General features: G+C 32.2%; 4 protein-coding genes across 6 annotated transcripts; 2 read left to right on the forward strand and 2 right to left on the reverse strand.

Moving 5' to 3' along the window:
* The first annotated feature begins 467 nt into the window (after positions 1-467).
* Positions 468-5,432, forward strand: LOC148226620 (uncharacterized). The gene is made up of 6 exons (XM_088204389.1): positions 468-776; positions 3,373-3,519; positions 3,586-3,672; positions 3,742-3,888; positions 3,950-4,074; positions 4,368-5,432. Exons 1-6 carry the CDS (start codon positions 516-518, stop codon positions 4,390-4,392), a joined length of 792 nt encoding a protein of 263 aa, XP_088060515.1. The 5' UTR covers positions 468-515; the 3' UTR covers positions 4,393-5,432.
* On the reverse strand, positions 5,208-6,714 carry LOC148226621 (uncharacterized). Of its 2 annotated transcripts, XR_015812334.1 has the most exons (4): positions 6,297-6,684; positions 6,087-6,235; positions 5,570-6,022; positions 5,208-5,476 (listed from the first exon to the last, which is right to left on the reverse strand). XR_015812334.1 is itself a non-coding variant. In XM_088204391.1 (3 exons), the coding sequence occupies exons 1-3, from the start codon at positions 6,435-6,437 to the stop codon at positions 5,911-5,913; spliced, it is 402 nt and encodes a 133-aa protein (XP_088060517.1). In that variant the 5' UTR covers positions 6,438-6,714; the 3' UTR covers positions 5,208-5,910. The 2 variants fall into 2 exon arrangements, 1 of the variants encoding a protein (XP_088060517.1); XM_088204391.1 differs by having other exon boundaries at positions 5,208-6,022; positions 6,297-6,714.
* Positions 6,715-8,769: 2,055 nt separating this feature from the next.
* Apt1 (Acyl-protein thioesterase 1) lies at positions 8,770-13,340 on the forward strand. The gene is made up of 5 exons (XM_088204390.1): positions 8,770-9,017; positions 9,224-9,255; positions 10,690-10,903; positions 12,283-12,456; positions 12,533-13,340. The coding sequence occupies exons 1-5, from the start codon at positions 8,832-8,834 to the stop codon at positions 12,725-12,727; spliced, it is 801 nt and encodes a 266-aa protein (XP_088060516.1). The 5' UTR covers positions 8,770-8,831; the 3' UTR covers positions 12,728-13,340.
* A 618-nt stretch (positions 13,341-13,958) lies between these two features.
* On the reverse strand, positions 13,959-21,224 carry Pop1 (POP1 ribonuclease P/MRP subunit). 2 transcript variants are annotated; one of them, XM_088204369.1, is made up of 5 exons: positions 19,713-21,224; positions 19,458-19,645; positions 19,214-19,390; positions 16,383-16,658; positions 13,959-16,322 (listed from the first exon to the last, which is right to left on the reverse strand). In XM_088204369.1, the coding sequence occupies exons 1-5, from the start codon at positions 21,136-21,138 to the stop codon at positions 15,999-16,001; spliced, it is 2,391 nt and encodes a 796-aa protein (XP_088060495.1). In that variant the 5' UTR covers positions 21,139-21,224; the 3' UTR covers positions 13,959-15,998. The 2 variants fall into 2 exon arrangements, 1 of the variants encoding a protein (XP_088060495.1); XR_015812332.1 differs by lacking the exon at positions 13,959-16,322 and having other exon boundaries at positions 16,388-16,658; positions 19,713-19,811; positions 19,885-21,224.
* Positions 21,225-22,998: the final 1,774 nt, after the last annotated feature.

Consider the following 22,998-nt stretch of genomic DNA (forward strand, 5'->3'; position numbering starts at 1 on the left):
TTTTACAAATATACAAAACAAAAATTGATATCTTACAATAAACTTTCCCCGGTTCCAGAAAAAATTATTGTCCGATAAAGATAAAGGAGGACAAATTGCTGTAAGAGCTCAAACAAAAAACATACTTTCGGAAATTTAGTTAAAGTAGTCTGGTCACCTTGCTCCATTTCATTATAGTTTTTGCTAACCTAATTTTTTTATAATTTTATCTATTAGATAGAGCGTATAGCTATTACACTTATTTTAACGCAAACACAGCGTGGCCCGTGTTTTTTTTACTGCCAGGCATCGATCCGGTTAAATTATATTTTCAAATAAATCAATAAATAATTTATATATCTATATAGATAGATAGTGTCGTATATTATTTTAATGTTATATTAAATATATAGTTTTAAATCAATTTTATTTGAATCGTAAAAGGGGAATTCGATCGCTATGCGTCATGGCCGCATATTGTCGCGCTTGTACCTACGCGGCGTCGGACGCGTCAGTCGCATCTTGTTGTGGTCGTCATGGGTAGAGCGCGACGTTCGGCGGCGAGTGTGGCGGAGGCGGCGACGGAGGCCGAGGCGGAGCACGAGCCGGAAGCGGCCCCCGAGGCGAACGGGCAAGACGCGGACGCCGGCTCCGCGGACAGCGCGTCCCCTACTCCCCCTGCCCCTCTCAAAAAGCGCGGCAGAGCTCGCCAACCGCCGCAACCCAAAGCTGAAGAGGAAGGCGCCGCCGAAGGAGAAGACGATGAGGACGATGACGATGACGACGAGGAATACGAGGTCGGCTCTTCCACTGTATTTATCGAATTAGCGCGTATTATGCAAATAGCGGCCGGCTTACGCCGCTTCCAAAACATCGCTGCCTGTTTTCGTCCCCTAACTCAAAATGGAAAGTGCTTTGTCCCAAATCGACATTAACTGCATTTGTATATGCCATTTGACAATGAAAGCGTCAAATATGCGCCATATTGGATATCCGCCATTTTTTCGGCGGTGTTGCCATACGCCGCGACTTCTTGATTGTGTCTATTGTGTATAGGGGACTCAATGAGCGCTTTTCTCGATCTTAGATATCGAGATAATTTTAATCTTAATTTTTGACGAAAGACATTTCAAACCGTGTATTACGGCGATTTTACGGGGGGGGGGGGCAATGTTTTGGGCAATAAAAAGAATCGTTAAACTTTGGAATCGAAAAAACCGGGTCGGAAATGTGTTGCGTATTATAATTTTATTCCCCTCCTGCAACAGCAATAACATTTACTCTACTGATTAAATTTATGACTAACAAAAAATACGTTTTTACAGACTTCTTAATTATTATTATCGCAATTTTAGATATTTTTAATTATTTATTTTTGTATCAAATGCTTTGTGCAGGAATGGCCGCTATTTTTTATTATTAAAAACTCATATTTTTTTTTAGTTAATGACTAATGGCATTTTTTAAATTTAATTTGAAAATCATTATATTATACAATTTCACAAGCGAGACATAAAACTAATGCCTAGGGAACAATGTTAGATAAGTAAGTCTATTTACGCCATATTTGTCATGTTTATAATCTCATTTAGAGGTCAAAAACGTTTTTAAATAAATATTCCCTTAGTAATTATTTTAATACATATGTTTTTTTTAACATATACCCTCCATGTACAACTTTTGGTATTAAATAACACTAACATTTATATTGCCATTTATAGTACAGTAATCCCTCGACTTACGCGAACTCGAAGTTACGCGGTTTTTTATTTTTTTGTTTGGCAACATTGCCGCCCGATATTTTTAGTTGAAATTTCAAAAAAAAAACATTGAATATTGTCTGGAAGAAGCTTTGTTTATTTTTTTCAAAATGAGACAGAAATGTCACGCATGTGATAGAATAAGGTCTCGATTTTGCCAGGTAGTTAAAATTGGAAGTTGACGGTGATGATATTAACGAGTTGCTGGAGTCGCATAGTCAGTAGCTGACAATCGACGAGCTTATAGAGATGTGAGAGCAAAACGACATTGAGGAATCCAACCCTTCAGACCCAGCTTCGCCACAAAAACAGATTACAATTATTGCAAGCTTGAGAGAAGGTCTCAGCTCTATTAAAAATGTTTTAAAAATCTTAAAAAGCATAGACCCTAACGAAGAGCGAATTACAAGCACAAAGCAAGGAATAAAAAAATATTAGCTTGCTACGAAGAAATACTGCGAGAAAAAAGAAGGCATTGTGTCATAAGACAAATTTGTTAGATTTTATGAAAGCGTTGAAATAACTTTTTCATGTAACTTAATTATTTTTTGTACAACTACCTGTAATTTTATTAAATATTTTCCTATAAAAACCAGTGTTTTTGTTAGTCTTTGATCCCAATTAAATAAAATATAATCAAATTTGTGATTTTCGTCAATCCCACCTATCGCGTAACTTCGTGGTATTACTGTACTGCAGGGGCCGGCTAAATATTGTTTTTTACATGAATCAATTAAAAACAAGTCAAATTACGCGCTACGTAACGGTATTTTTTTTATTTTATACTGATATAACTGATATTTTTTGTATTGTTTAAGAATTGTATAAATATTATGTATAAATATTACTTCCTAATAAAAGTATGTATGTTAAACCCAGTTTTTTTAATAAAATTACTCATTTACAATACATAAATATTTTCCAGTTTGGTACCTGGCCCGCCGAGTCTAAAATTTTACAATCTGGCCCTTTCTAAAAAAAGTTTGCCGAACCCTGCTGTACTGCATCAGAGACTTGTAATGTATTTGAAAAAGGCGTCTAACTGATTTAATTTCAATTGTAAAAAACTGTTTTCTTCTTTGCATATAAGATATATTATTTCCTTCTCAAAACACTAGTTATCTAAAGTCTCAAACTTATTAGTAATGAATTTGAATTCGTAAGTAATTTATGTAAGAAAAAACAAACAATATGCCAAGGCAAAATGAAGCGTAAATAGACTAATTTTTGAAAAATACTATATAAATATAATCAGTGAAAACATTTATTTATTATGACTTACATTAAAAACACAAAAGTATTCGATATAAACAAGAAATTATATTTTTTTGTAACTTAACTATACTTTTTAAAGAATAACCATAATTGCTCTGAAACAAAAATATACAGAAAAATAGAAAAAAAATATTTATTTATTCAGCATATGTATAATTATGTATTAATTGCAACTTAAGTAAGTCTTAAAAGCCAATTCTCACCCTTTAAATGCATTGGTAGATTGCAATTAATAAAACTCATGTAGCTGATTTTACTGTAAAGTACGATTTTAATATACATAATTTTCTTGCTACCTTTCTTTTGATAACTTTTTACTAAAATAAAAACATTTCTAATTCAATTTTTACAATTTCAGGTAGAACAAATATTAGATTCCAAAAAAGTCAAGGGAAAACTTCACTTCCTCATCCGATGGAAAGGCTACCAGCCAGAGAGCGACACTTGGGAGCCCGAGAGTACTCTCAATTGCCCAGATTTGATTGAAAAATTCAAAGAGTCACAGGTTTGCCACCGTACAAATGTTGACAAAATATGACTACATTGTATTAATTTTCTTCTTTATTTATAGACCAACGGCAAGAAGAAAAAAATCGGACCCAAAAGGTCTAAAAAAGAATTCGATTACGAGAACGCCGATGAAAATGCAGAATATGAGGTATCGTTTGCGATTCTATTTTATATACTCGCCTTTTATATATTAATTTTTAATGCTTAAAAATTATAGGTTGACAAAATACTGGAAGTACACCACAAAAAGAATGGATCTCGCGAGTTTTTAATCCACTGGAAGGGATGGGCAGCTTCGCACGACACATGGGAACCGGAAGACAATCTCTGCTGTCCAGAGTTGATGAAGAGATTCATGAGCAAGGTCAGTTTTGCTTATTTTTTCTAATTGATTGTCGGCCCTTTTTAACTATCGTTTTATTCAGGTGAAGGCGAAGCAGATCGCATCACCGCGCGATTTACGCGTGGCTCCTAAAATAACGAAACGCTTCACCTTAACGAGCAAAGACTCCGGTCGGCGCTTGAGTAAAAGGAGTAATAATCGTCAAAGGTAAACAATGTTAAAATCAGTTTGTCGAGTGTGTCTGTGTATGCAACATTATAAACGAGACGATTGCTCAAAAATAATTTTAATATTACTAATGCTTTATTTTGTAATTGAGTTGATTATCTTATCTGTAACTAATAAAACAATTATAAAAAATTCATAGTTTATATCTAACAATACCCCCTTGTTATTATTTGACCACCTATTTTTTATATCGGCGACGCCTCCGAACCAGTCGCGTATTATTTAAGTGCAGTAACGATACAGCGAATTAAACATGATTTTTTTTATTTCAGAGTTAGGTATGATGATGCTGAATAAAATGCAAGAAATAAAAAATATGGCCATCGTCGGGCGAAAACAGCCATATTTATTATTGCAGATTTAAAACTTACTATAATTGGAAATTTTATATTATAATATAAGTTATTATCTCACACAACAAACTTCCATGTTTTTTCGTTAAACAATCGTGTGCATGATAAATAACAATGTGTTCTTATATATTAATAAATACATTTATTGATACATGGTTGATACTATCGATGTTTGTGGACTATGCACAATCGACCTTCGGTTCTCGTTCGGTTCCCTGAGGTGTGTAGATGTATTATTTTTAGCTTGAAAAATTTACGTTCTCACCGACTGAAACGTCTTAAAACACTAATAGTAAACGTAACGTGTCGTCATAATTAGATTTATAACTTAATGGCATAGTTCATGTCTAGTAATAAAACAAAGTTCAAATTATCGAGTATGTATATAGAAAATGTTAGAAAATAGAACGGAAAATTGTAAAAAATATTTCGTATCCTGTGTGAGGCATTTTTTTTTATTAGAATAATGTGAACGTGTTTTTCTTGCTTTCAACTGATGTCGTTTTTTCACTAGTAGATATTGTGTATCTCTATTTGTAACAGTAGACAAATAATATAAGTTGTTTTGTTATCTTCTGTATTTTAATCGTGCAATGTAAACGATTATTAAATTCTTTTAAAGAAAAATTATCGATTTGAACTTTTTGAGAAGTTTAAATTTTCTATATTATACATAACAAATAAGATATATTTTTTATTACTATTAAACTTCTGATTTTAGAATTTGTCCTAATTAAAAATGTAAGTGAAAATTCGATGTTTTACTTCTTTTTCTTTATTATAATTAAAAATACATATATACAAAAAGTGCAGTTAGTTTTCTTGATTGACTTAATCTCTTAAAAGTAAAAAACGGCAATTATAAATTACTCCTAACATGACTAGATAAATTTCGGTAAAATGTTACAATATTATTTTTATGATGCAAGATTTAGATTATGCAGGATAACACAAAAATAAAGGTGACACGTGTTATACATTTTGGTTGAGGCTTTTTATTATCCTACCTTTCCTTCTATTGGCTCCGCCTAGAAAGTGTAAGCGTAGTGACGTATTACAAAAAGTAACATTTGTGTAGAATTTGCTCGAGCTCAATACTTAAAATGTTTAAACACACTTACCTTTATATCTCAGAACTCAGTCTTTACTTAATTTGAAGTAGAGGGCTAGGCGGTGGTCAGGGTTTTAAACTGCAGTGTTTTTATTGAGGACAATTTATATGAGAATTTACCTTGCATAAATGCACTTATCTCAAAATAATTTCCTGTTAAATTGCACCCGTTTTTATTCATAGTTCTGTAATGTTTCTTTCAGCCGACGATCGGGTGAGCATGCACCTTAATGCCGTTCTCGTGTGTGTTGGTTTTAACGATGAATTTATATTACATCCTGATGTGAAAGTATCGGTACAATATAGATTATGCTTTTACATACAAAAATATATCTCTCTAATTGTTTCAAATTAACGATATAAACTAAGCTGATCTTCAAGTTCAGCCATGTTAGAAACTTGAAATTTATCCTTCTCTTCTTTTAATAGATTTAAAATGGCTGCCAACTGCATTCGTTCGACCCTTAAACGAGTAAAATAAGCGAATTAAGTGACGAATAGCGGTGTATATGAACGCCGATATATACTCTATTTCTTCCTCTCGTTGTTCTGGCGTCATATTGGCGCTCAATTGATCGACGATTGCTTGACGACGCGCCGTTTTTATTCTCGATTGTAACGTTTCTGCGCTTTTCGTTTCTGTACTATCGGGAATGTTCGAGAGTCGCTCTTTGATCTGAAAGATCAGAAATTAATGCAAGTTGAAGAGCTGTTGAATATCATCGCTGCGAAGTTACCTGTCGTCTGGCGTATGTCGTGTAGAATACGGAGGCCAACAACGCCAGCAGTGTCATCGTCGTCGCTAAAAGATAATAAGGAGAAAGGTTTTGCGTGAATACTATAACGCTTTCCTGCCACCCGAGCGTGTGAGCTGTCATTTTTAGCAAGCTGTCAAGACGTATCGAACACCCACAATGGCCGCAAAGTTTGACAGTGCTACCATCGTAAAAAATAATACCGCTTTTCAGGTAACTAGCCGAAAATATCGGTTACAATATAACTGCTACATGACAAATGTACACATTATCGAACACACAAATGGTATGAATAAAATTTATTATAAGACATTTATTTGGATCATTTAACAATCATGAGATCCTCATAACTAAAGGGTTTTTTATTACTAAATCATTATCAATTGATTAATAATAGATCTGCGAGCATAACGTTCTAAAATTTGGCTATAACAAACTATTGATAAAACGGTAATTTATATAAGTAATGAGAAATAATTTAAAAATAAGATAATTCATTTAGATTTTAAGCAGCTACTGTAATAATTAAAATCATCGAATTTTTTTTAGTGATGTCAAATGAATTACAGTTTTAGAAATGTACATTAAAAATTAATATATTTTATCTTAAGAATTATTCGTTTAAAAATATTGTAGAGTGAATGAACTGCACTTCTTTTTGGGTTTGAACAGTAAATGAACGTTTCGCAACTGTCAAGTTGAGTTTCATATATATTAAGGAGCAGCATATAATTTTACTAGCGCTTATCAGTTAAATACTATTTTCACTAGAAGAAATGTGTATCTACTGGTGAAAATATATGCAATATGTAAATACACATTCATTCTAACATTTGTACATCACATATATGTAAATAATAATAAGTATGTAAATGTACATATATATTATAATGATAAGTATGGAAAGTTTTAAGTCATATAATTTTAGTAGAACCTGCCAGATAAATTATATTTTCACTGATAAAAATATATATTTATATGTGAAAATTTATTTAGATAAAATTTCACTGATATGACATCTTAAAAAATATTTTCTGGATAGATGGTGACGGGTGACAACTAGTACACATATTGAGCAGTTGCAGTAGTATTTTATTAAAAAGTTTAGGGACGGTTGATGGTGACGGGTGGCAATTAGACACAGATTGAGCCGCTGCAGTAGTATTTTTATTGACGATTACAGTTGTTTACATTGTAAAAAGGGCGGACGCGAGAAGATGCGTCCGCACGCCAGGAAGGTTGCCAGTGGAGAGAGAGATAACCGTCACGCCAATGCTACTCCAGCGCCGACCAGTTTTGGCCATAACAAATCTAAACTTGGCTCCCATAAAAGTATATAGTTTGCATAGTTATTACAATATGTGACCGGTACACGAAGCAGCACCGGCAAGTGGCAAATTTTGACCATAATCAAATCTATAAAAATACATAAATAAATTAACTCCCACAGATTCGAAACTGTTTTTTTATATTTTCTTCGAAAGATAGCTTGAGAATTTCTGGTTTACAGTCAGGGACGTCATTTCAGCTTTTTCCAGGGAGGGGGGCAAAAGTTGGCCAGTCAGTGGTTGTTTTTTTAATATTTCAATTTCATTAAATGACATGCATTTTTCTGGCCAAATTCAATCTGGGACAAATGCTTCCCACCTGCATTGTTAAATAACGTCCCTGGGATCACAGATAATTTTTTTAACATTAAATTCAAGTTTTTATGGAACCTGATCTGGTGATGTATTCAGGTGACATGTGTTGCTCATATTAAACATATCAACAATTTAAAAATAATTTTATGGGAAAACCCAGACCTTCTTTGGCGGACGTATGGTGATTAGGTGCAATTAGACACATAATGGGACACTTTTATTATTTTTTAAATTAGTGTAAATAACATCTACTTGATTGTCTTATCAAGATTTTATTTCACAAAATTGGAAAAATAGAACAGATTCGTTTCTACTGATTTCAATACATGATATGATATCTCACACTAATATTTTAACAATAAACTTCATCAGAAATAAAAACAAGTAAAGATTCGTATTTTATATAAATTAAAATATAATTATAAAAGGGAATAATAGTAGTAATAATAATTATAAATGTGTTATTAATACAAACACACACAAAACTACAATAATTAAGCAGGAAAGAAACATTATCAACTCCACTGAACTTCTTAGTATTATAGTTTATATACTTAGTAAATTTGCAAATGCTTAAATATATTGAAAGTAGATTTATACAATGCGACCAGATTTTGAAAATAGCAAAAGAGGACACTAAAAATAAAAAGCAATCTCGGATTTTTTTTTCGAGGAGACCAAATCAGGATATTATTATTACGGGAGCTAAAAACATGTTATATCAGAAATTTAGAACTTTTGTTCAAAGGTCACCTCGGAAAATTTTCTTGAAAATTTAAGGAACGCAAATTGCTGCGGGGGATAAAAAAAGAGTCATTTCTAGAAGGACAAAAAATTTGAGGAGGACCTATGTTCACCTTAATTAATATCAGTTATGATTTTCGGAATCTTCAAGTATTTTATGTTACAGTTCGCTTGTAATTCCCCGTTCGATATTAACTCACCGGCGCTAGCGTCGCCGCTGTCATATCGACCGTCGCAGAGCAGCGCAGTACAGTTCGTTCGGCTCGGTATGGCGGCTCCCGTGATCGTGCCGGCTTCTGCCAAACACACAGCTACGGTACGATAGACTTACGGACACTGCTTACGGACTTACGCATTACGCAACTCGGGACGATATCTCTCATTGCGTATTTTGCGCAAGGCCGGGTTAAACATTACCTTTTCACATTGCACTGCTATTAGATAACGTCAATGTGCAATAAACGCCGGTTTATAATTCACTTTTAAAATCAATTTTAATTATATTTTTCTTTTGATTTTCAGCTCATTTTCTTGCATGGACTGGGAGATACCGGGTAAGAAATTTATTGTGATTTTTAAATATTAAATTGTTTTTTTTTCATAGTAACTTGGAAACGATAAATTATTGTTTTCAATTTACATTTAAACTTATATATTTTAACACATTTCGCGGTCCGCTATTTTTGCGGAATTTTAAATATATATTTCTATCTCAGAAATATAAAATTTATTGCGTTCGTACGATATTTTTATGAACGGACTGCAAGGTGTTACTGTAGTATTTATATGAGTTTGACTGTTATATTCTGTCTATGTATGAAAAATGTATAATACATATGTTCTGAAAAATTGCTCTAATCGTGGCCTTTGTGGGATACATCTTTCGTTTGTGAATATTTTTCTAGGGTTTTACTAAATCTAGAGCCATTCGCGATAAACTCGTGAGAATAGAATCAGCCAAAATAAAAATAGATGGACCATTCTGACCGTTTCGTTTATTTCACGCGAAAGCGCCTTTTCAGAAATTCTATTCCTAACGCTTACATCACTTTATGAAAATATAAAAAATCAATTTATATGTAATAAAAAAAAACATTCCGATTTAGAATTATTAAATTCAATAGTTTTAAATCGGAACGGTGTTCTGGCTTACCTTCACCCTTGCATAATTGAATTGCCGTAATTAAACATTTTAAAACTGAATACTGCTACTTTTGCGATAATTAGAACAACTTTTTTTTTAAATAATCATGAATTTTTATAGATTCACAATGATAAAATTATTAAAAGCTTAACTGTGGATCGCTTACCATTAAAATGAAAAAATAAATTAGTCTTTAAAAAATATGATCGAGAGCCACTGACCTACTTTAAATAGATTGAGACAATTTCAGGATCAAATATTAAATCATGGCTGACTTGCGGTGGTGCAGTGTATTTAATAAAAAAGGAACTCTAAATGTATTTATTTTTTAGAGACAGGAGATGGAGGAGAGGATATCGATTTTTTAAATTATTTTTGGTTAATATAACTTTGGCTAAAAGTAGGCTATCATATGTCCCAGTTTAATCGGAATTTTCCCTGTTTCACAAAATTTCCGAGTTGACTATTTTTTAGCTCCCACAGCATTCCTAAATTAACAAAAATTTCCGAAATAATATTTTGAAACAAGATGGCAGATCAGACTAACCAGCAAACTTTGATCGATAGAAATCTGATGAAAACTATTTTTTTAAATTTCTTTTATATAGCTGTTTTACATACTTTACTTTTTTCTCTAGAATTTTTAACACTATCTGCAGGTCCCAGAATTTTCTGTTCTGGACTACTTCGTGTGACAAAATTAAAATATTAATATCTAAAAATCACTGATTTTTATTTTTGAAACGTGCTTCTGTGAAGCTGTATAATTTCATACTGTGCTAAATTTAGAATCTAAACTTCCAATTTGGGTTGAAGTTGTTTAAAACAAAATTTTCTATTTTAGCCATGGATGGGCGAGCACCGTTAGTCATATGCGACCTTCGCACGTCAAGGTCATATGTCCGACGGCGACTACTATGCCCGTGACTCTCAACGCTGGGTACCGAATGCCTTCCTGGTTCGATCTGAGGACCCTGGATGAATCGGGTCAAGAGGACGAAGAAGGCATCGTAAGAGCCAGCGAAATAGTGCATGGAATGATTAATAACGAAATAAAGGTAATTAATAATATAAAAAAAATATTTATATTAAGAATAGCATTGCAAAAATTCATTATTATTCACAGTCGAATGTGAGTTAATATTGCTATACATTTAAATATGAGCGAAAGATTTCCGTTCTCCATTTCCTGTCCCATCTCTTATTAGGCTGTAAAAAATTGAAATCTGTATAAAAATATTTGTAAAATCTACTACAAAATTTTTTTTACAGCAATATATGATTTTAAAAAGAGTATTGCTATTTTATAACAAAAGAAAATATTTTTTCTTTAAAAATCTATAATTAACACTACTCGCTGTTTAATAATGTTACAATATCAATTGCTTGTGTTTTCTACACCTTATGTTATTTATTTTTCAATATATTATATTAACATTTAACCAGCGGGTCGTTTTTTTTCCCGCATGATCTTTAAAAATGGGCTGTTTCGCGAGAACTTTACGCAACACAGATTTATAACAAAAATATATGATAACTTTTGAATTAAACGGAATTAAAAAACAAAAATTTATCAAATGTTCTGCATTGTATTGGTTCATATGTTAAAATTATTTTATCAATGGTTTTCAATCTGTGGTTTGCATAAAATAATAATTAATATCATAAAATTTGCTTTATTCTACTTTATTATATCTCTAGTTTAAAAAATAGATATTAATTAATTATGTAAATAAAATAAACTATATGAATTATCATATGTAAATTATATTTCGGTCTTCCATGGGCTAAATTTGTTATGCCAAGCTTTGTCACACTTTAAAAGTAATTTACGATCGTGTTTTATTACTTTAGTTTGTTAATGCAAAGAGTTCTTTGATTGTCCCCCACATGTGAAGTTGTGGTGACAATAAAAATATTTTAGCCTTGAAATTTTTTTTTCTTGTAGTACAAACCTTCATTCATATATGTCATCACAAAACACTTCAGTGTTTGTGGGTAGAAACAACTGGACCCGTCAAACATCAGAAATCGTAAAAGGTAGTTATTACCCGACCTGCCCGTTACCGCCAGTGGACGAAATCGGTAAATACTACCCGACCCTCCGGTTAAGTGTTAATATTTTGGATATGATCATTTTATATCTGTCATTTATGATTGGATTATTTCCGCTTTTAAGATGTATTGATTTATATTAGCATAAACCTTACCTAACCGTTATCTCCCAGTGATCTTAGTTTTAAGTTCATTTCAGCTTAGTAACACATTTTTTATAGATCGAATTTCTTTATTCAATGGTTGTAAGTCTAAGACTAAAAATAATAGATTTATATTCTAGGGCAGTAGCATAAAACTAATGATGCAGCTGTTATCAACTTGTAAGTTAAGATTAAATGCTAACATATATTTTATAATTTTTTGTTTATAATTTTTTCAGGCAGGAATTCCAGCTAATCGCATTCTTTTGGGTGGATTTTCCCAAGGAGGTGCGTTAGCGCTTTATTCAGCTTTAACATTCCCGCAGACATTGGCAGGAGTTACCGCTATGTCTTGCTGGATTCCTCTTCACAAGAAGTTTCCGGAGGAGATTAAATGTTCCAAAGATTTGCCGGTATTTATTTGTAATATTTTTCTTTCTCTATAAATTTGTGTTCCTGATATTAATGGATTACTTTCTTACGCTTCAGATTTTACAATGCCACGGCGACTGTGATCCGGTCGTGCCCTACAAATGGGCTCAGCTGACCGCTACTGTACTCAAGTCCATGATGAACCACACTGAGTTTAAAACTTACCGCGGCATGTCGCACTCTTCCAACGAAGATGAGCAAGACGACATGAAGAACTTCATTCATAAATTGTTAGGCAATCCTCATATGTAAAATAGTATATTCATTCAATCATTTCCGATTAATTTAATCGTAATTGAATTAAAGAATATACTATAACTAGGCAGGTTGAAATTCTAATCCGATGATTTACATAACATAGTTTTAACTGGTTGATGAACCTATTCATTAATTGTACGTTTTAACTTCATTATGTAAGCTAATGAATTATACATTATCATTCCCTTACATCACAGCCGTTTCATTGTTCGTTGAAATTAAAAAATATATTTTTGTACATAGTGTTATTTTGCTAATATAGTTACGCTCTTAACAAAAGCTCTTCCTTTGACCGTGCTTGAATTCGATAAAGTTATAAATAGTTCAGTAATATTTAGCATAGGTATTCAATTAGTTACTATGTTTTCATTAAATAAATCGGGTCGTCCACAAATCGGTATTTGATAAAATAGAAATGACGGTTTAACACACAAAATATCGATTCACACTTTGATGGTTTCATCATAATGTTTAAAACAATACTCTTCCAAAAAGTATAAATATTTTTATTTATCATAGATAAAAATATTTTTGAAATATATAGTTAAAGTATGCAATGTGATAAATAAATTAGGACCATTTACTTCGGTGGTCGCTATGGGTAAAATGATTGTTTTTATTTGATTGATTGAAAAATATTTTGAAATTTCAGAATAGAAAAATCATTTTAATAATAATTAATATATATTCTCGAAAGGTGTTTGTCGCTGGTTGATTCCATACAAAAAAACTTGATTCTTGAAAACTTGAAGATTTTGTTACTTTCTAATCAACCTGAGATTATTAGTAAATATTTTCGTATCTAAAATTCTGATATTTATTTGGATAAAGAATGAATTGGCCTAATATTTTCAAGGTTATTCATGTAATTTGTTATTTGCATATCTTGTTAATACATTAGTACAAAACATTATAATATATAAAAGAAGTTTAAGTATATTAGTAAAAAATGTATGCGATTTTAAATGTACCAATAATTAATTCAAATTGATTTTAAAGGTCATTCTAATGCGAACATTTCCACGAATTCACTCACCAATTGTTTATAGCGTAATTCGTATCTATTAAAAAATTCTATGTAGGAATACACTCAAGACGGCGAGCCGTTTTATTATATCGGATATTGAAAATTTTTAATTTACTCGCGTTTTACTCATTGATTATAATATTCATGATTCAAGTAATGATCATTTCTTTGAAGAAACTATTTCAATAAAAATATATATTTAAAAATTGACTTTTTATTTACATTAGTAATATACAACTTTCATAAAATTATACATTATTAGATCATCCTTAAGGTCTTTTTATTACATATATCATAAAAAAAACAATACTTGAATTCAGGGCCGTGGAGTAGGAGTCAGAGTTAGAGTCGTGGAGTCGTAGTGTTTTGGCCGGAGTCAGTGACGTAACTATGGGGGGGCGGAGGGGGCGGGCCGCCCCGGGCGGCACTTGCTTGGGGGCGGTATATTCGCGATGGGATCGTTTAGTGTGGTTCTTAACCCTGAATGTACTAAAACATATATAAATCCACGAATAACAAGAGATTAATAATAACCAATTTATTATTTTAAGAAATGCTGATTTTATGACCCTGCAAAAAATGTATGGGGGGGAGCGGCAATTTTAAGGATCGCCCTGGGCAGCACATACCCTAGCTACGCCACTGGCCGGAGTTGAAGTCGAAGTCGTGAAAATGAGCGACCCCGACCATTTTTTATATAAAATGCATTTTTTTAAATTATGAAATTTTAATTGCATAATAATGAATGTGTATAGCGTATGAATATTAAACGTGTAGAAGAAAACCAGAACTACCTGATAAAATTCAACTTTTTTGAGTCAGAGTTGGAGTCGGAGTGGAGTCGTGTTGTTGGTAAATATCGGAATCAGAGTCGTGTTTTTTTTAACGACTCCACAGCCCTGCTTAAATTAAATGAACTAGTACAAAAAAGTTCTATCGTCTGTATAAATTGAAGAGAAGTATGAATCAGGCATTCAACGCGAAAGCGCAGCAATGGTTTGAAATGTTCGCCACTTGCAATTATACATGGTACCAATTGAAATTTATTTACAAATGAAAGTACAGTATGGTGATGCATGCCTGTCACTTCAGCAAGTGTATGAGTGGACTATGTTACGAGTTCTATAGCAAACTCGCCTCTGCAAAATGGTTGTTAATTTGTATTAAAAGCTATAGACCAAAAACTTGCGCTTTAATAAAGAAGTAATTTTCTTAGCACATTACCGGTTGGATGCCAAATAATTGGCTTTAGTTAGACTTACGCAGACAATTTTTTAGCGCTACAGCAATATTTATTTAAAAGTGGATTACATTTAATCAATCGACTTTTTAACAACTTGTTTATTTTAATTAGTTAGGTATTTGAATATGGCAATTTAAAATATGCAATGTTATGATGAATACAAATTGTAAAGGGTGCGATTTGACAGGGAATTATTTTAAGAGATATGTGCATTTAAATAAATACTTTGTTCCATAAAAGAAATTGTTTGTGCATTTATGTAAGATAAGTCTTCATAAAAGGATTCGTTTCAGATTTCACTTGCACCTAATCTGTAATCCACAAACAATACGTTTTATGGAACAATTATTTTATAAATTGCTCATTTAAATTGTTCTCAATTGTAAATAACAAAAATAATTTTATAAATAACGAAATTTGCCTGTGTTTTAACGATAGTGGTTAACCTCAAAACCCCATCAGTAATGTGTTAATATGAAGGTGATTTAGAATATCTTTAACACGTTGACTGCTGATGGAATTTTCGTAAAATGTCCAATTAATAGTTTATTGTTTTTAGGTTTAATTTAATATAATTACTCGGAATACAATTATTTAATTTGTTTTGAGATATTATTGGGGTAAATTACAGTGTTTTTTCATGTGTCGGTAAATATGATATATCGGCCAAGTTTAATAGTAGTTTATATATAATGTGTGGCCGACAGCGCAAAATGACAATCTAGTTAGGTATATCGTGTCGGCCACCGGTGGTCGACACGGCCTAAACGGAATACCTTGGTGTCGGCCACCGGTGGCTGACACGGCAGTCAATGTGTTAAATATTTAGAAGCTATCAATTTCTTGATATAAATTACTCTCAACTGGAAGGACTATATCATATTTTAATTCAGTACTAGAGATAAATTGCTTATAAAACAATATATCATAATATCAATGCAGATGATACGGTAATCACAAGCCTGTAAAATAACCTAAATAATATATTTAACATATTATGTTTGACAAATTATCTCTAACGAGGCAAATGTATATTGCCTGGATGTTGCGTTTCTGGTTAAAACGTAGCATTTTTTAGATGTATTTTGCTGGACCAGCCGCGGCAGACTCGCCAATGTTATATAACCGATTCCAGAACCCTTAGCTTCGGTGAACGAAAACTCTCCTTTGGCTACGTATCCCATAACCTCCCTCGAACATTGGTTTCTAATATCGCTCTCGTCGCTAGGCAGCCAAAGCTCTCTCATTTTCGTTGCATATTCCTCGTTTAACGCCAAATTGTTTTGTTTCGGCACTGAAACATATTTGTTGGCCGTTTCCTGTTAAACAAAAAGTTAACAATGGGCGTTCATTCATATTCATGTTTCATAAATACATACCAATATTTTTCTTTTCCTTCTCACAGCTTTTCGGCGAAGCTGTTTTAACAATGTCTTGTGAGCCGCCCTCAATGCACACCTATCCTTTTTATTTACATCTCTTCTCAATGGTTCTACAATATCTGTTTGGTTTGAAACTTTGTCGACAGATTTCGGAAGACAAATAAGAGCAAAATCCGTAATTTTTCCTCTTTTCTCAGTAAGCAATCTTACGGGAATTAAGCAATTATCAGACCAATTAATCGAAGTATCGACTTTTCCTTGCACAACCATTTTCTAAAAATATAATACAATATTACAATTGAATGTCCAATAAACCTGAACGCCATCGATTTCTCATGAATTGTAAATGGCACTTAAAAATAGAAATTTCTTAAAGGTAATTCCAAGATCTTTAGTGAATGTTTCTCTACCCAGATTGTATCGAAATTAGGAGCCAAATCAAATCTCTACTGTAATGACTGGAATATGAACAGAAAGGACTTAAAATTACATATATTATAGTTTTTTTAGTACTGGTCGATTTAATACCGGCCATGAGTATACAAGCACACATATAATGAAGCAATTTGGCATATGAGCAAAAGTCGTCTCAACACTCGACTGACCAACGGGTCATTTATTCATTCCATTTCGCAAGAACTTTGGGCTACACCAAGTTACAACAAAAAAAAATATGATAACATTTTAATTAAAAGTAAGCAAAAGACAAAATAAAATATCAAATGATCCGACTTTTATTGGTACATATGTTAAAATTACTTTATTTGGTTGGTTGTATAGGATCAAAATTAAAATTATAAAATTTGTTTTATTTCTAGTTTAAAAAATATCTACAAAAACACTATAAAAAAACACTGGTTTTGAGGATTAGTTGACATGCAATAATTTTGTTTGGTGTTTGTTTATTATCACAGCCCTGTGCGCAAATTTAAGTTGCAAAATGTTCATTTGCTTTTCAAACCCAAATCTAACATAAACGAATATAATAACGGTATAATGATTAATTTGGTTAGATTAGGTTTGGGTCTGAACAGCAAATGAACGTTTCGCAATTGTCAAATTTGAGCGTGGCACCGTAATAAAAAACAAGTACCAAAATTTGGTTCAAGTAAAATAATTAATAAGTCAATTTTTAGGTACTTTCCTGTTATCGGGGGGCAAATTTATTCAAAAAAAATATTTATTCAGTTTATTTATTTATATACAATTATAAATGGCATTTTTTAAAGTAGATTCGTTGCAGTTATTAATGAGATGTTCACTGTTTTGACCAAGACGTTGTTTTGCTACATAAATTCAATAAGAACAGTGAACACAACAAAACACGTTCTTGCAGGAATTGTACGGCTTCTGTTTCGGTACGAGGCGGATTCATCAACACATTCCTTTCAATGAAAATATAATTGTATATAAATACATAAAATGTATAAATTTGACCAGGAAAGTAGCAAAAATAACTTTTTATTTAGGTTTAAATTTAAATATCAACGTTTTCCTTCATAACAACATTTTTCGTAGAAACAAAATCCTCAAAATTAGCATTTTCCATTTTTTTATTATTTATTTTGAATTTCAAAATATTCAGTTTCTTTGCATAATTTTTTTTAAAACTAGAAATAAAATATATTTTATGATTTTAATTTTAATCTTATGCGACCCACTGATAAAATAACTTTAACATACAGTAGACTCCCGGAGAACACGTTTCTTCTTAGCACGATCCCAGAGAAAATCTATGATTCGTCCCCGACAACACGCTTCCAATTCTTGAGCAGGAAACACGTCACATTGGCTCACTAAGAATGATTTGATACGGTATGGCATTGCATTTTGTACGTTCGTCTCTAACTCTGTCCCGAGCTCTGAATGATACAGCAGGGATAATCAACTATCAATATAAATATTATCGACACTTAATTTTTTAACTGCTGTTATTATTTATTTTAATTTTTAATTATAAGCTATGTTTAACTGGAATAAAAACAAATTTAAAAGAAAAGTTATTTTCTTAACCGGAACGTGGAGATAAAATATTTGTAATTTTAAAAGGTTATTTACATGAAGCGACAATTCATACAAGAATATGGGATTATATTGGAGGAAGATTCCAGAACAAACATATATTTCTAGAAATGTAAAATCTGCTTCTGGATTTTAAATGGCTAAAGTGGGTAAAATCTGAATAAAAAACTACATTTTGCAGAAGAGCTGGAAACATATTTATTAAATTTGCTCCTTAAACCGAAGGTTGTGCAGAATTTAAAAAACAATTTCATAAACCTCTAGCTCCATATTACAAGTTATGAAAAGAACTTTAGACAATCTCAGAAAATAAATCAAGATAATAATAGAACAGATGGTAAAGAAGATCATATACCAATTGATTTTGGATGATCGAGAGAGTGATTACTGTTTTTCTTTTATACAATAAATAAATCTGGATTTAAGCCTCGGTTTAAAAGTAAAATAAAAATAATATATCATGTAATATCCTTTCTATTTCTCGCACTAAAATGTAATATAAGTACAGTTGTTTTGAAAACATTTTAGTTGAAAATATAACTGTGAAACAAATACTTGTGTATGTAAATATAAAAGTTGAGTTTTGCTCTCCTACTCGTCACTTAACACGCGGGTGAGAGAAAGGAAAGAGATCATATCATTGCAAAAATTTGTGTTATCAGGGAGTCTACTAGTATAAGTCAAAACATTGATAAATTTATGTTTTTTCATTACTTTTAGTTGAAAACGTCACTCAAACGTTAGCACAATAAACACGGTGGTGTTTTTCTTTTTATTATAGCATTTATAATCATCAAAATGTATACCTGCAAGTCTTCCAATTGTTTTTTATCTCTTAATACATAGAAGTTATCTCGTTTATTGCCATCGTTCCAGTTGTTCAATAACGAGCTCCAGGGACAATGGAAAGGAGCTTTGATAGCAAATTTAATGAAATTTACACGCTTTTTAGGTGGCAGCTTAAAGTATTTTTCCATCAAGTTCTAAAATAATATACATAGTATATTTTATAAATTGGATTATATAGTATTGAAATTGAATTTAATTCACATTTTTTATACGTAGCTCTTCTTCCTTTCCGGCTTTTGTATCAGGTTGCACTTGGTGTACTCCACTTTCGAAAGCCAACTTGGTCGTTTCTCTAAGGCCTCCAGTTCTAGCGCCTCTCAATATAAACGCTAACCAAAACGGCATTCCATATCCACCGGGTACAATAACATCCCATCCGCTATTATAGCCTAAAAATGTAAATGGCATAAAAAAATGAAAAGAGTAATAAAAAAATGTAATACACCCAAAGCATACCTAATCGTTTATACTTGGAATTTGTACTTCCCGGTCTTTGAAGCAGAATTATAGGTATACTAGGTAAGTCCGAGTATGAGTTGCAAGTTTCTCCAGGTACTAAAATTGTATCGTGCCGCCTTTTATTAATCTCAAATGTAGAAATTTTCTTATCGTACACGAGTTTCCTTACTTCCGAATTCCACAATTGACTTTGACTCAAAGTTTCAGGAATCACAAGCAAATGTTTAAGTTCAGGTTCTCCCGGTTCGAGTATAGCTTTGGTTCTTTTGGCAGGCAAACCGATTCTGGGATCTTGTACGTTCAAGCCCATTATCACGCGACATCGCAAATCAGCAGGAGTTTTGATATGTTTAATTTTACTCCAATACTCATTTTGAACTTGATGAAGTTTTAAATTAGTGTCGTTTTGAACAAATTTATGGAACCAATCTTCCGGTTTAGAATATTGATTTGTTGTAACGATATTTAACGCTTGAACTAAGACACTGTGCGATAGTGGACCAGTCAACCTAAATCGATTTAGACTATCTTTAAGTTCAGTCATTTTTATATTATCGTTACTATAGCAACTAGTTTCGGATATAGCAGCAGTATCGAGTTTTCTTCTCTTAACACCTTGATCTATGAGTGTTATATCAGTTTTTAATTTAAATAAAATGTTAATTAAATGCACGAGTCGGTTGTAAAACGATGGATGTGCAAATATCCAAATGCATTTATTTTGCGATGTATTTATATCGTCGGTAGGTTTCCACAGAAACATGACTTTCCCGATGCATTCGTGCGGATATTTATCTATATCAAAAACGAACGCCGATCCTTCTCGCTGTCCGCTGACAAATGCATTAGCGACGATTGTCATTCCACATTTGGGACTAGTGATCTTTATAAATCCGGCAACTAATTCGTTCATCGGTCCGGAGATTTGTACGCATTTGTAGTATGATATATCTTGCAATAAGCAGTGAGCAGAGCTCGCGCGATAGCAAGCTCGAAATGCTTTATCGCACGGAGCCTCCGGTAACGAATAGCCCCAACGTTTCGTCATGTGGAATCGTTTCGCGTGCCAAACGTGAGTTTCCAGCCATCTGTTTCGTATACGTCTGTGAGCAGTGCGTTCCAATAGATTCCTCAACCTTCTTCGTTTCTTGCGAGATGCCGGCACACCCGAGCGGTGCTGCTGAGCTGAATGAGCTATTCTCGCTCTTCTCGGAAGACGATTAGTAGCGTGGCTCATCACCCGTCGTCGCATATGCACCGGCAACGATTGGAAGATCAATTTCGTACGACACGGCTCCAATATGCATTCAGTCATTACGCTTATCTCCTTACTCCTGGCTGCTGCGAACTTCAAGATATTCACATCGTCAGGAAGCTCGACGTTTCCCCCGAGGGAGGAGTCGAACTGGAGGCGTTCTTCCATTTTTCAGAATGTCATGCCGCACTTGTAAACATAACCTAACAACTGTCATCAATGTTACGATGCTGCCAGTTGTAAAATAATATCCAACATTGTTTTTTAAAGGCTCGTATTTTTCGGGTCAGAATTTTAACATGGTTTTGGTCAGAATTTATATTATATGGGTCAAAATTGATATGAAATGGTCAGAATAAATATTAGATTGTCATAATTTATATTATTTGGTCAGAATTAAAATTAAATGGTTAGATTTATGATGACACATGGTCAGATTCGATTTTTTCATTCTAAAATAAAGCAAAATTCATTTTATAACATGGTTTTTATTTATTAATAATTACAAATTTATATTTTCTTTAATATTGTATTAATTTGTTCTCATTTCGATATATCTTAGACATTGTCCAGCAACATCCAATTTATGACTAACTGTTCAAAAAGCGAAGACGCATATGTGAGTACCACAATTGGAATGAATTCCTGCGTAAAATATGTGACTATGGCAGCAAGTTACTTTATTATGACCATGTGCTATTCTTAATCTGACTGTATACTATTTTTATTTTGACCGCTTATTATTTTTATTATGGCCATTTAATATCTATTCTGACCATTTTGCTAACAAAATTCTGGCTGAAAATTTATTTTTATTCTGACCAAAATTTGATTTAAATTTTGATCATTTAATTACAAGTCTTTTTCAAATAAAGACATATTTCTTATTGAAAACTACCAAAGAATAAAAATGACAACCTTTCACGTGTAAACACAAATTAACCCTTTGTGCTCATAAGGTGAATGGGACTCACCAGCTCTTGGCTTTATATTAAAGATTTATTAAAGAAAATTTATCTATAATTGTTTGTTTAATTTATAATATAGCAACATCTCACATATTATTAAACGTACTTTGGCGACGGGAAGTGACGAGTGGCAATTAGACAAAGATCGAGCCGTTTTTTTGCCATAAATATTTTAAAAGGGGTGGTCACCAGATTGTCTTAATTTATTGTTATGTATTGTCAACCAATGATACGTGAGAAAACCTAAGAAAATTAAAATATAATTTTTAAAAATGCAAATATTTTATCTGATTTCTTCGTGTTTGGTATTAGCTTATTAATATTTATGATCTACGTACATAATTTATTTTTTTAATAAGAATTTAACATTTTTCTTGAGTTGGTTACCTATCTAGTACAAAAACGTTTTCAATGCAAAGGATTAATACGTTTTACCTAATCCAAACAAACGCTTTACGTTTATTCGATCAAATTTGCTGAAATATTTGGAAAAATTGTAACCCATCTTTATTTTCTTATCCGGCCTATTCTCCAGATCTGGCTGCAATTGGAACATTTCTTAAAAGAAAAAAAAGAAAACACAAGACGAGCTAAAATCGGCCATTTCGTCCTTTTTCGAATCTAAACATACAGAAATTTATAAGAAATTTTTGATTTGCAAAATAGATGGCACAAAGTCATCGAAAATCATGGAAATTATATATATATATATATATATATATATATATATATATATATATATATATATATATATATATATATATATATATATGGTGTCCTAATGTGCATAGTTCTACCTTAAAATATAAATAATATTATTACTGTAATAAAAAAATATATTTCAAGATACTGGCTGTCCGTTGCTGTATTTTTGTGTAGACTCGTCTGTCGTTGGTTGAAGTTGTTGCCGAAAATGTGAACAGTATCCCAAACATTTCGGGAATTTCACTGTTTAGCCAAATCGTGTCTGATTAAGTTTACAGTCGAAACTTAGACAAAGAATTGGTGTTGCTGTTGGAGATGTGTCTCCAAATAGTGTGCGGAGCTGTGTATGTGGCAC

This window comes from Plectrocnemia conspersa, unplaced genomic scaffold (assembly GCF_051122295.1).
Source record: "Plectrocnemia conspersa isolate PC_06_02 unplaced genomic scaffold, ASM5112229v1 ptg000014l, whole genome shotgun sequence".
Classification (NCBI taxonomy): Eukaryota; Metazoa; Arthropoda; class Insecta; order Trichoptera; family Polycentropodidae; genus Plectrocnemia; species Plectrocnemia conspersa.

Bases quoted from the DNA above. Each gene is read 5' to 3' on its own strand.
- LOC148226621 (XM_088204391.1), bottom strand. From the start codon at position 6,437: ATGACAGCTCACACGCTCGGGTGGCAGGAAAGCGTTATAGTATTCACG. The intron at 6,236-6,296 runs GTAACTTCGCAG...CTGATCTTTCAG, and splicing joins CGACATACGCCAGACGACAG to ATCAAAGAGCGACTCTCGAA. The intron at 6,023-6,086 runs GTATATATCGGC...TACTCGTTTAAG, and splicing joins CAACGAGAGGAAGAAATAGA to GGTCGAACGAATGCAGTTGG.
- Apt1 (XM_088204390.1), top strand. From the start codon at position 8,832: ATGATTTTCGGAATCTTCAAGTATTTTATGTTACAGTTCGCTTGTAAT. The intron at 10,904-12,282 runs GTAATTAATAAT...TAATTTTTTCAG, and splicing joins TGATTAATAACGAAATAAAG to GCAGGAATTCCAGCTAATCG. The intron at 12,457-12,532 runs GTATTTATTTGT...CTTACGCTTCAG, and splicing joins AATGTTCCAAAGATTTGCCG to ATTTTACAATGCCACGGCGA.
- Pop1 (XM_088204369.1), bottom strand. From the start codon at position 21,138: ATGGAAGAACGCCTCCAGTTCGACTCCTCCCTCGGGGGAAACGTCGAG. The intron at 19,646-19,712 runs GTATGCTTTGGG...TTACATTTTTAG, and splicing joins TTCCAAGTATAAACGATTAG to GCTATAATAGCGGATGGGAT. The intron at 19,391-19,457 runs GTGAATTAAATT...ATATTATTTTAG, and splicing joins AAGAGCTACGTATAAAAAAT to AACTTGATGGAAAAATACTT.
- LOC148226620 (XM_088204389.1), top strand. From the start codon at position 516: ATGGGTAGAGCGCGACGTTCGGCGGCGAGTGTGGCGGAGGCGGCGACG. The intron at 777-3,372 runs GTCGGCTCTTCC...TTACAATTTCAG, and splicing joins ATGACGACGAGGAATACGAG to GTAGAACAAATATTAGATTC. The intron at 3,889-3,949 runs GTCAGTTTTGCT...CGTTTTATTCAG, and splicing joins TGAAGAGATTCATGAGCAAG to GTGAAGGCGAAGCAGATCGC.